We start from the raw sequence: 12,770 nt of genomic DNA, 5'->3' as shown, positions 1-12,770 counted from the left end.
AAATTCAGTGTGGCGACCCACTGCAGTTTAAAGACCCCCATACACATTAGACTGTATAGATGATATCAACGAGTTTGACTCATTGTTTAATGCGTATGGAGGTACAGGCCAACTGATGGTTAATTGCACGTGTCCAATTTTGCATTGCTGATTGTATTGTTCTCCTGGCGATAATCCTCTGCTAAACAAGCACTCTTATGTATGGGGAGAGTTGGCTGAGATGGCTGCCAGCCGAAGCATTATTGAGCCGAGAGCCATCTAATGTGTGTGGCCGGGTTTACACCTTTTGGGATGCTTTACTAAACTACCTTATGCAATCGTAATCTTTTTGTTGAAAGATGTTTGTGTTCATAGACTAGACTACGCATTAATTCATAACCATTGGTCTGCCATTGTGCGAGAGAGCCAAGTATTTTACTGTATATGTTGTCAAGAAGCCTAAGAAGAGCCCTGGGGAAAATATCTCTTACATTTGTGCCTTTTTCTGCCCATCTTCTACTAGAATTTCCAGATATTTTTCCTATGGGCCTTTTTCTCTGACTACTTATGAATGGTTCATGTGCATTAATAAATAAACTTTCTATCTTTGTTGTGTTACAGTACCTGTGACAGTCCCGGAGTGTTACGAAAAATCTCCACTATTAAAACACATAAAAGTCGAGCCTGTGACAGATCAATCTATGACTGAAGTTTACCCAGAACAAATGTCACCTGGTATCAGTACACCTCCAAAGTCAATGTTCCATGAGTAAGTCACATATTGGAGACACTTAAAAGATATATAGGGTAGGGGGGGGCAAGTAGTGTTCATTAAAAATGTTGTACTGTTTGGCTTCTACTGCCTTTGTGTATCCCAGTACTTTACAGACTGCAGAATGAGTAAACTGCAAACGCGTCAGTGATCTCCTTCTGACAGTAGGCTTTATTTAAATGCTCTAATGGAATTATTGAGCTCAATGTAATCTCTGCTTAGTTCTCGGAAGCTAAATTGCTATTGCTAATGAAGCATATAAAAATATTGTCTGTTTTTTCTGGATGAAAATCAGACCATTGTTCATCTTTAGGTCAGTTTTCTATGTTAAAGAAATGTGAGGTATCTGTAATGATTAGATGCTATATGGTTGATCCTTATGGGTTCTGTTTTTTTATTTTTTCATACTCATAGACTTGAATTGGCAAGTTTCATCCAAAATATGGAAGAGAATGGTAAATGCTGAGACTTTTTTTTTTTTTTTCATGCGGACTTTCGGCCCTTGTGAAAAAAAAGTCACCTGGACAGCACTATTGAATAACATTGGTCTGAATGCTTTCAGTCTTTTTCACGGACAACATTCGAAAATACACTGTTGTGAACATAGCCTAAACCTGTTCATATAATAAAACTTCCCCAGGCCAAAGACTACAATTTACCACCATTCTTGTGCTACATATATCCAGTGTTGGACTGGGGTGCTAAGGGCCCACCAGTAACCAGCTCCAGGGACTCACTTTTGTCTATACATAGTGATTCAAGTGTATAGTGCCAAGTGCTGCTCATATAAGAGGGTGGGGGCCTACCGGAGATTCTCCTGTTCTTCCATGGGCCAGTCCAAGCCTGCATATATCTGGATTATTAGTTAATGCACCTGGGTCTCTCCTTTTTTTTTTTTTTTTTTTTTTAGTGGAACTTTTTGGACTCTAATTTTAACAAGTTCTTAGTTTTTTTTTGCAAATTGAGCAGGATGCCCCATCGTACACGGCCCACAATGATTTCTCTTGCCTCTATATGTGGATCTGTCACCGGAGAGAACAGGCAAATAAGTAACTTGTACTTTTCATATCAACAAAGTTCTCTCTGACACACAGAAAGGATTGTCAAATAATATTTTACATGACCTAAAGTGAAAATTAAAAACATTTGTCGTGTGTAGAAGAATCTGGGTTAGTAAGGAGAAAAACAAGGCAAGAAGAATGCAGATGTAGTCATTGGATTGTTCTACCTGCGGTGTGGAAATATGTTTTGAATGTAAGGAGCCAATTTTAAAAGTTCCCGTGGGTGGGGCACATGGGCCGATCTCCTCTTTTGGAATTGACGTCAGGGACCGCACCCTCCTTTTGGCATACCACAACAGGAAATTCTTAATTGCTCTAAAAAGGAGTGACTGAGACAATGGCAAATGTTTCTTCTGATGACTAGGACTATATAGGCATATATAAAAAAATGTTGTTTTTTTTATTGTGCAGGGAGGGAGGAGGAAAAAAAAGCTGTTTTGAATTATTTCTGGAGGAAATGGATCATGTAAACAAACGCAGAGAAAGCAAACTGAAACGTAACATGGTTTTGCAATACTGAAGATGTTTGCGTGGGAAAAGGGAGCATGACCTTGTTAATGATTAAAAATAATAAACTCCCCCTCTGAGGCACCCAGAAGAGGGCTCTCATAACGAGAACACTTCTGCTAGGATATAAGGATATTATAACGTTACCATCAAGTGTATAGAGTAATGAAATAAACTAAGTACACCCTCTATGATATCTATGGTTTTACTTATCAGGAAATAATGAAGAAAACATCTGGTCCCTAGAAGGTCCTAAAATTTAGGTAAATACAACCTCAGGCAATGTCAGACTGAAGAACATTGGGCCCACCAGAGGATTTGATTCTGAGGGTCCACCTTTCTTCCCTACTCTAGAGCCCCATAGCAGCTGCAAGGTTTGCACTATGAACTCTCCTGAAGGAGAAGCCAGGACCCACGGGAGGATTCTCCAGTTCTCTGGTGGGCCAGTCCAACCCCTGAGTCCTCAGGTGAACAACAACACATGACAGAATACACCGAGTCATTGTTTATTTACCAAAAAGTATAGCAAAATACCATAGCAATGTGTGAAAAATTAATTACACCCCATCAATAACTTGTAGAACTACCTTTACCGAAAATAACGTGAGCTACCATACTTGTTTTCTATATGACTATCAGTCTCTCACATTGTTCTGGAGCAATTTTGGCCCACTTTTCTTTACAGTGTTGCTTGAAGAGTGCCTATTTTTGTAGAAAACAATTATTAACAAAAGAGGTCTCAAGAGTCCCTATTGTCCCCATAAAAGTTGAATCCGAACTTCTCGGTTGTGGGATCCCACAAAGCTCCTCAGCCACTCTTGTTGTGAAAGAGCGAGACCTTGCTCTCTGCACTAACCCAGCGCTGCCACGTACTGATCCCGAACTCTAACCGCTCTAATTGTGTTAGTATTCGGTAAAAGCTCACTACAGTACACGGTAGCACTGGGTTAGTGCAAAGAGAAAAACCTCCCTTTTTCACCGCTAAAAGGGCCAGTAAGGATTGTGGGATCTCACAACCCAAAAGTTTGGAACTGACTTTTGTTAGAAAGTTGAGTTCCTTAGGGTGACATTAGATATACTTAGGACCTTTTTTGTTAGTAAGTGTTTAGACAATTCAGCAGACTGAGGCTGCCTACTCTTTCCTTAAAAAAGGGGGTAGCCCCGGACTGGTGATAGGTGCTCTTCAAGTTCATTGAGGTTTGTGGGTTTTCATTTATGCACAGCACTCTTAAGGTTCCTCCACAGAATTTCAGTTAGGTTGAGGTGTGGACTGTGACTCAGCCATTGCAACACCTTGATTCTTTTCTTTTCAGCCATTCTGATGTAAATTTACTGATACACTTTAGGATCAATGTCTTATTGAAAATCCCAGTTTCGCCCAAGCTTTAGCTTTTGGATGGATAGCCTCACATTTGACTCTAGAATACTTTTTGATAGAGGAATTCATGGTCCATTCAATTTCTGCAATGTGCCCAGGTCCCGTTGCTGAAAAACAAGCCCAGATCATCACACCACAGTATTTGACAATTCATTTGAGGTGTTTGTGATGATATGCTGTGTCTGATTTTTGTCAAACGTCGTGCAAGTTATTATGACCATACAATCTTCACTTTGGTCTCATCTGTCCAAAGGACATTATTCCACAGGTTTTGTGGTTTGTTCAGATGAAAAACTTTAGTTTTGCTGCCATGTTCTTTTTACAAAGAAGAGGCTTTCTCCTGGCAACCATTCCAAAGAAGCCATTCTTGTGTAGCCATGAACTTGAACATTTAACATGCCAACTTAGGCCTTTAGAGTCCGAGCTTTAGCTCTTGAGTTTTTTGGCAATTTTTCTGAATATTGCATGGTCTGATCTTCCACTCCTAGGAAGATTGTCAACTGTGTTGAATGTTTTGCCTTTGTGAATAATCTTTCTCACTGTAGAATAACTGATTCCAAATTGTTTGGAAATGGCCTTATAACCTTTTGCAGATTGAAGGGCAGCAACAATTGTTTCTCATTACTGATTATTACTGATGTCTTTCTTCCTTGACACACACCTGAATGCTCCAGACCATCAAACTGCCAACATTTCTGCTTTTTTGGTGGCCACACTTGCTAATGAACAATTAGTTATGAGCATTAGATTAGCAGCATCTGGCTGCTACCTGTCCTCTTAATGTCTAAATACTCATAGTATTTCATTTTTTAAAAACACGGATTCTGCATTTTGTTCCAGTTTTTGATAGATTACACTGTCATGAGTTATTGTTTATTTGAGGTTGTATCCTAAGGACCAGACTATTTTATGACCTGATGCATAAAATCATAAAATTCAAGTTAGTTTTTGTCATGACTTTAATACATTGTAGAGCCCACAAATAGATTATATGGTGCTTTCATTGGGATTCCTGCTATTAGCAGGATGAGCATTGTGATGCTAACCTCCAGCCGAAGGCATAAAGGCCATGCATCTACTTTTGGTTCCTTAGATAAAAGGTGTAAGTCCTATTTGGAGAACCTCCCTCTCCAGAAAAACAAACTAGGTTGTCAGCGAATAATTAACAATGGGGTGAGAATTGGCCCAAGAGTCATAGAAATGCGGTGTGGGTTAAAAACAAAAGGCCGTTTTGTCATAGGTGGCAAAAGCCAGGACCCTAATGGGTGGCCTGCTTTGATCTACAGAATCTCTTCTGTTTTGTGTACACCATTGGATACAAGGCTGCAAAAAAAATAATATTCACACAAGATTTCAATTCTCCTAAATGTCTAATCCTTGTTATACAACTGCAAATGGAAGCAATTCCAAAGATAACAGCACTGCTATTTCGGTTTGGCTATCACTCACTTGGTGTCTGGTGAGGCGCTGTAAGATTACTGTGACTCCATCATGTCCTTGCAATTCCCTATGGGGAGTAAGCAGGCAAGCACTTTTGCAATCATTGCAAAAAAATGAAGTTTCTAAACCAGCCACAAGTGAAGGGGACACTTTATATAGTACAATTTCTGGGGGGGTTTTGTTTTGTTTTTTTTTTTTTTTTAATTCAATTTATGATTAATTATGATTTTAGACCTCCGTTTGCTGTTCTGACAGCTCCACTTCCACTCAAAGAGTTCCACTCCCCCAATCTGTCTGTATGGGGGCTACCTATGGAAGCATTCTGAGTATGTTGAAAAAATTCGGAAGTGGAACTGTTCCATTGATAAGAGGGGGTCTGAAATCGGGACACTGGTGCCAATTTTATAAATTTAAATATATTTGCAAGTACAATTATTTCCTGTTTTAAAAATATCCAAATAATTTTTTGCGAATTGGAAACAAAAAGGCCCACGTAAAATTAGAGTAAACTTTATTAATATTCAAAATGAGACATACACATTAAAATCAGAAAAAAGGAGAGTGAAGAAACAGAACTCCAGAACAATAATACCATAGTAGTGCCATATTAATAAGCAAGTTAAGTCAGACAAAATGCAATAAAATATATGAAATCATGCAAGTGCAAAGAGAGGTAACTTGGAGGCGCCTGAAATAGAACCCTGACGCACGTTTCACATATGCTTCTTCCTGGGGGTGTAGCTTCTTCCTTGGATTGTCCTGGAGTTCTGTGTCTTCACTCTCCTTTTTTCTGATTTTAATATGTATGTCTCATTTTGAAGATTAATGAAGTTTACTCTAATTTTACAGGGGTCTTTTTGCTTCCAATTTGCATTTGGTTTTGTAGGTAGTCATCCCTTTTAATGTGTATTGTAATATTTACATACCTTTTATTTTTACGCAGACATCACCCATCAGTTATAGTACACCCAGGGAAGAGGCCATTACCTGTGGAATCTCCAGAAACCCAGAGGAAACGAAGAATACACAGATGCGACTATGACGGCTGCAATAAAGTTTACACCAAAAGTTCCCATTTAAAGGCGCACAGAAGAACACATACAGGTTGGCACCACTCAATATTTGCCTGGTTTAAAATTCAGTAATTATACAATAACTCAGTTTATGAATATTTTGCTAGTGAAAATCAATCCATGAAGGATTATGGTTGATTAGTTGATAGGGAGCAGGTAACATACAAGGTAATATCCCAATCCAAGATAAATCAACAGTAACCACAATGTGGTCTGTACTATATGGATCCGCATATTGCTATTGTCTATTTGTAGAGACTTGGGGGTAACTAATAGGAATAATCATGTAATCCCTCTCATTGGTAGAGCGCTCAAAGACGGAGGGCAAGTTATTTTCTAGCCTTCTGATTAGATTCGATTTGCAGTACCCAGTCCATTAGCCACATCACTAATCTGTGGCCGCTGAACAGGAGCCCTGAGAGCCGTCTCTTACCTGACAGTATTTGCGGCTTTTCTTTTGTTTAGCCGGTCTGGCATGTTGAGGATGCCATCAGTTTTCAGGGCTCCCATCCAGCGGCCACAGATTACTGACATGGCCTATGGACCAGATCGTACAAATCTATTTGCACCAACTCTACTTCTGTCTGGTATTTTGTAGGTGCATCCACATTCAGGATCAGATAAGTGGCTATAGGGCATGAAGAAGTATCAGTCACACCTTTGCTTTGTATGCCACAATGCCTTAATGCAAAAAAGTTCACTTTTACGAGACAAAAAAAAATGTAATATGAAAAACCTAAATATATCAAATTTCGTTGAGTAATTTGTTTGGAATGTACAGTTTTTTGAGAGTAGAGAGAACTGAAAAGCCCTTTTGACAAAGTAAAAAGACACCAATATTATAAACTACACATGGGATGTGATGGGGGCCAGTAACTGATTTTTGGATTATGGACCTCAAGCCTCAAGTGAAGAAGTAGGATACTCTTTCCTATAATCCTAATAAGATGGGCAGCTTCCATCTTGAAACTTGTATGTTAACACGCAGCTCCCAGAGGAATGGTATATTTTTACTTTTTACGCATCTGTTCCTAAACATTTTGACCTCCTCAGCAGTTCTTTGCAGCTGTTGTTTTCTTCTTCAGGATGGTTGCTGATTTGGAAAGTGATTACTTCCCCCCCCCCCCCCCCCCCCACTCTTTCATTGTTCATATTGCAAAAAAATACAAAATCTAATATCGCTTGTACTCAACCTGCTACTTTGTGCACTTAACTGATCTTCCTGTTCTCTTCCACAGGGGAAAAACCTTATCAGTGTACATGGGAAGGATGCACGTGGAAGTTTGCCCGCTCTGACGAACTGACTCGGCATTTCCGTAAACACACTGGAATCAAACCATTTCAGTGTCCAGACTGTGACCGCAGCTTCTCCCGTTCCGATCACCTTGCCCTCCATAGAAAGAGACACATGCTCGTTTAAACTTTTTTTTTGTCTTTTTGGATTTTTTTTTTTATACACATAATTCTGGATTCAGCTGGTCTGAATCTATACAATTCCAGTCAGTAGATTTTATTCTTTTAACCTCATACTCACCACGGGTCAGACCTAAGAATGTGAACTTTTTATTTTGTTTTCTCTTTTTTTTTTTTTTCTTGTAATACAGCGGCTAAGCAGTAACTTCCTGCTCCTAATTACACCTCAGGAAATACAGAAAATGGACAATTTACTGCTTCACGTGTACTTTCAAGCCATATATCTATATGAGATAACTTATACCTATATTTAATTATAAACACCATGCCTAGTTTGCTTCGTCTTGCCACATTCCTCACACATTCATTAGTGCTACAATGTTATTCTTTTTTTTATTTTATCTTGTTTTGTCCATCATTAAATACATTTCCTAAAAAAACAAAAAGAACAAAACTGTCTTGGAACAGTAAGGATTGTGTCGGTTCTTTGTTTTGTATGCCATGATGCCTGAATGCAAAAAAAAAAGTGCACTTTTACGAGACAAAAAAATGTAAAATGAAAAACATAAATATATGTAATTTTGTTGAGTAATTGGTTTGGTTTGTAATGCACAGTTATTTTTCGGGTTTATCCTCTCGGTCTGTGCCTTAATCAGAATCAATTTGAGGTTCTACCTGTTTTTCTAAACAGCCCATGTATCCATCCTATGTATCTATCTACCTATACAAAAAATGTACAATTTGTCTATGCCATTTATTATGATGTGAAATGTACTTGAATAATATTAAAAATATATATATTTTTAAAGAAAATATTGGGTCAAAGTAAAAAGACATTCAATGCCTGGAATTAAAAATTACCCTACTGGTACAAGGTTATATTCACATTTATGTCGAAGGCTTTGTTGTAGATTCCGGCACCGCTGGACCCCATTATACAGTGGTGGCCAAAAGTATTGGCACCCCTGCAATTCTGTCAGATAATACTCAGTTTCTTCCTGAAAATGATTGCAATCACAAATTCTTTATTATTATCTTCATTTAATTTGTCTTCAATGAAAAAACACAAAAGAGAATGAAGCAAAAATCAAATCATTGATCATTTCACACAAAACTCCAAAAATGGGCCAGACAAAAGTATTGGCACCCTCAGCCTAATACTTGGTTGCACAACCTTTAGCCAAAATAACTGTGAACAACCGCTTCTGGTAACCATCAATAAGTTTCTTACAATGCTCTGCTGGAATTGTAGACCATTCTTCTTTGGCAAACTGCTCCAGGTCCCTGATATTTGAAGGGTGCCTTCTCCAAACTGCCATTTTGAGATCTCTCCACAGGTGTTCTATGGGATTCAGGTCTGGACTCATTGCTGGCCACCTTAGAAGTCTCCAGTGCTTTCTCTCAAACCATTTTATAGTGCTTTTGGAAGTGTGTTTTGGGCATTGTCCTGCTGGAAGACCCATGACCTCTGAGGGAGACCCAGCTTTCTCACACTGTGCCCTACATTATGCTGCAAAATTTGTTGGTAGTCTTCAGACTTCATAATGCCATGCACACGGTCAAGCAGTCCAGTGCCAGAGGCAGCAAAGCAACCCCAAAACATCAGGGAACCTCCGCTATGTTTGACTGTAGGGACCGTGTTCTTTTCTTTGAATGCCTCTTTTTTTTTCCTGTACACTCTATGTTGATGCTTTTTCCCAAAAAGCTCTACTTTTGTCTCATCTGACCAGAGAACATTCTTCCAAAACGTTTTAGGCTTTCTCAGGTAAGTTTTGGCAAACTCCAGCCTAGCTATTTTATGTCTCGGGGTAAGAAGTGGGGTCTTCCTGGGTATCCTACCATACAGTCCCTTTTCATTCAGACGCCGACGGATAGTACGGGTTGACACTGTTGTACCCTCGGACTGCAGGACAACTTGAACTTGTTTGGATGTTAGTCGAGGTTCTTTATCCACCATCCGCACAATCTTGCGTTGAAATCTCTCGTCAATTTTTCTTTTCCGTCCACATCTAGGGAGGTTAGCCACAGTGCCATGGGCTTTAAACTTCTTGATGACACTGCACACGGAAGACACAGGAACATTCAGGTCTTTGGAGATGGACTTGTAGCCTTGAGATTGCTCATGCTTCCTCACAATTTGGTTTCTTAAGTCCTCAGACAGTTCTTTGGTCTTCTTTCTTTTCTCCATGCTCAATGTGGTACACACAAGGACACAGGACAGAGGCTGAGTCAACTTTAATCCATGTTAACTGGCTGCAAGTGTGATTTAGTTATTGCCAACACCTGTTAGGTGCCACAGGTAAGTTACAGGTGCTGCTAATTACACGAATTAGAGAAGCATCACATGATTTTTCAAACAGTGCCAATACTTTTGTCCACCCCCTTTTTTAGGTTTGGTGTGGAATTATATCCAATTTGGCTTTAGGACAATTCTTTTTGTGTTTTGTCATTGAAGACAAATTAAATGAAGATAATAATACCAAAGAATTTGTGATTGCAATCATTTTCAGGAAGAAACTGAGTATTATCTGACAGAATTGCAGGGGTGCCAATACTTTTGGCCACCACTGTACATCACTGGGGTAAAGTGATGTAGCTTACTGTATGAAAGGCAAAAAATACAGATGTGAACAAGGACATAACTAGAACATCCTGCAAGCCACTGAAAACATTACTTTTCAACTTAAAAATCTACAGAACATTGCAGAGCATAAAATATATATTTTTATCGGTCGACCATGACAGCACCACGAGAGAGGGAATCCGCCCACCAAGGACAGGAAACCTACAGGCTTAAAAGGGGGCGGCCCTCCCTCTCGCCTCAGTTTGGTTTCCTGTCCTTGATGGAGGAAGCCGGTCGCAGGCGTAAAACATGGATGGCGACGGCTGTGATTCTGCGCCCCTGTCTGGGGACGGCAGCTCCAGCGTTGGCCGATGCTCGTGCGCCCCTATATGGGAGAGGCACAGCATCCTGAGGCACTGGCGGTTCTCTTTTTTTTTTTTTTTTTTGGGTTGCAGTGGGGCTGCGCCCCTGTCTGGGGTGGCATCCCCTTTTTCTGCCTCAGCCAGGTGCGCCTCCCGTGGGAGTGTAGGCCCTGGCTGAGCCCCAAAAGTGCGGTGGGGTCTGCATTCCAAGTGGGGGTGACAGCCCACCATCACCCTCCGTAAGTATGGGGAGGGGGGGGGCGAGGGCCAAGGTGATTGTGTCCCCTCACCCTGCCTGGGTGAACGCAGCGCGGTACATCGCGAAAGCGCGGCTTACCTGTGGAAGCGCTGACAGCATGCGTCCTCACGCAAAGCTCGTGCGGCGCGTACTTCCGGGTTTCGGTAAGTCGCGGCCCGATGACGTCACCGCGACTCGGCGATCATGTGCAAAAGAGCCCGAAATTCAAAAAAATAAAAAAATAAAAAATAGAGTGTGCTGAGGCGCTGCTAGAGGGGAGGAGCCAGTACCTATTTAACCTATCAGGTAACATGGCTCAGTGCTTCCCAAACCTTCATTCTTTCATTATGGAGTCTGAAGGTGTCCAGTTGCAGCAGCAGCAGGTTGAGCAGCCACCATCTTCACCATCTCAGCAGCTGTCTGGGGAGCCCCAAAAAACGCATCGCGCACGTGGTCCTGGTAGCCGGTCCTCAGGAAAACGGAGCTCGGGGTCTAGGTCTGGTCACCATACCTCTGGTAGAACGGACGAATCTGCAGCCTCTAGGGAAGGTCCCCCAGCTGAGAAGGGTCCTTCCTCCAATCCGGTACCAGCTGTTTTTTCTTCCTGAGTCGCCTGGGTAAGTGATCTTCGAGTAAGTTCACTTAGTAATATGGTATCCCTTCTCCCCTTCCATATTTTATCAGGGGAAGAAATGTACCGCCAAGGCAAAGCATATACAGTGTGCGCTATGCAAGTCTCTTCTTCCTGACGGATATCCTAAAAAATTATGTCAGTTGTGCATAAACCAGACACTGGCAGAAGAGGGTCCTGCTCTAGCTTCTGGTTTAAAAACCTTAGTTAAAACAGAGATTCACAAGGTCCTCTCCAAGAGAGTTAAAGAGAAAATGAACTCGGACTGTGAGATCCCCTTAGTCTTGGATGACCCCCTATCCTCTCCCCATGAGTCGGATTCAGATAGTGCAGACTTTTCCTCTGCTTCCTCCTCTGATAGTGGTGTGGGACAAAATTGCTTCCCCCTTGGTGAAGTGGACAGATTGATTAAAATGGTTCGGTCCACCATGGGCATCACAGAGGCCAGGCAGGAGAAGTCAGTTCAGGACGTTATGTTCGGGGGGCTGGGTCAAAGGAAGAGAAGGAGTTTTCCGTTGAACGAAAAAATCCAGGGCTTAATCCTTAGCGAATGGAAAAAAACGGAAAGGAAGGGCGCTCTACCTCCATTCTTCAAAAGGAAGTACCCCTTTGAGGAACCTGCCTCTTCCTCCTGGGAAAAAGCCCCCAAGATTGATGTGGCCATTTCCAAAGCCTCTAAGAGTTCCTCCCTTCCGTTTGATGATATGGGAGCTCTTAAAGACCCCCTGGATAGAAAGGCTGATTCTTTCCTTAGAGGGACCTGGGAGACTTCGGCGGGAGCCCTAAAACCCGCGGTGGCAGCTACTTGTACCGCCAGGTCCCTAATGATCTGGCTGGACCAGCTGGAAGCCCATCTTAAAAACAATAACCCCAGGAAGGAAATCTTGGCGGACATGTCTCTTCTTCAGGGGGCGGCAGCCTTTCTGGCGGACGCATCAGCAGATTCCGTCAGATTAGCAGCAAGGTCGGCCGCCATGTCTAACTCGGCCCGGAGAGCTTTGTGGCAAAAATGTTGGCCGGGGGACATTCATGCGAGGACAAGACTCTGCGCTATCCCTTGTGAAGGGGGACATCTCTTTGGGTCGGTTCTGGATGAGCTACTGGATAGAGCAAGTGACACAAAAAAGGGCTTTCCTAACCTATCTGCCCCCACGTACAAACGTCCTTTTCAGAAAAGAACGTTTCTACGTAATAAGCGCCAGAAGGGTCAGGATAAATGGGAAGACCGTAGACCGAAAGGTAAAGGGCTCCTGTTCGGATCCTCTTCTGCTAGCCAAGGCCCCCGAAAACCGAGCCAATGACTCGCGGTCCAGGTAGGGGGGAGGTTATTGGGCTTCTTACCTGCCTGGACAA

General features: G+C 41.7%; 1 protein-coding gene across 2 annotated transcripts in view; it reads left to right on the top strand.

The window, feature by feature from the left end:
- The window catches only part of KLF3 (KLF transcription factor 3), a 69,826-nt gene extending 61,390 nt beyond the window's left edge, over window positions 1-8,436 (top strand). For both annotated transcript variants that reach the window (XM_073646142.1, XM_073646135.1), the window contains exons 4-6: window positions 601-748; window positions 6,081-6,241; window positions 7,449-8,436. In XM_073646142.1, coding sequence (XP_073502243.1) covers window positions 601-748; window positions 6,081-6,241; window positions 7,449-7,630 — 491 coding nt within the window. In that variant the 3' untranslated portion in view covers window positions 7,631-8,436. The remainder of the gene's footprint in view (window positions 1-600; window positions 749-6,080; window positions 6,242-7,448) is intronic.
- Window positions 8,437-12,770: the final 4,334 nt, after the last annotated feature.

This window comes from Phyllobates terribilis, unplaced genomic scaffold (genome assembly GCF_046119375.1).
Source record: "Phyllobates terribilis strain yellow unplaced genomic scaffold, ASM4611937v1 Scaffold_1__5_contigs__length_1240528914, whole genome shotgun sequence".
In the NCBI taxonomy this organism is placed as follows: domain Eukaryota; kingdom Metazoa; phylum Chordata; class Amphibia; order Anura; family Dendrobatidae; genus Phyllobates; species Phyllobates terribilis.
This window is presented reverse-complemented; position numbering and strand designations above follow the sequence as displayed.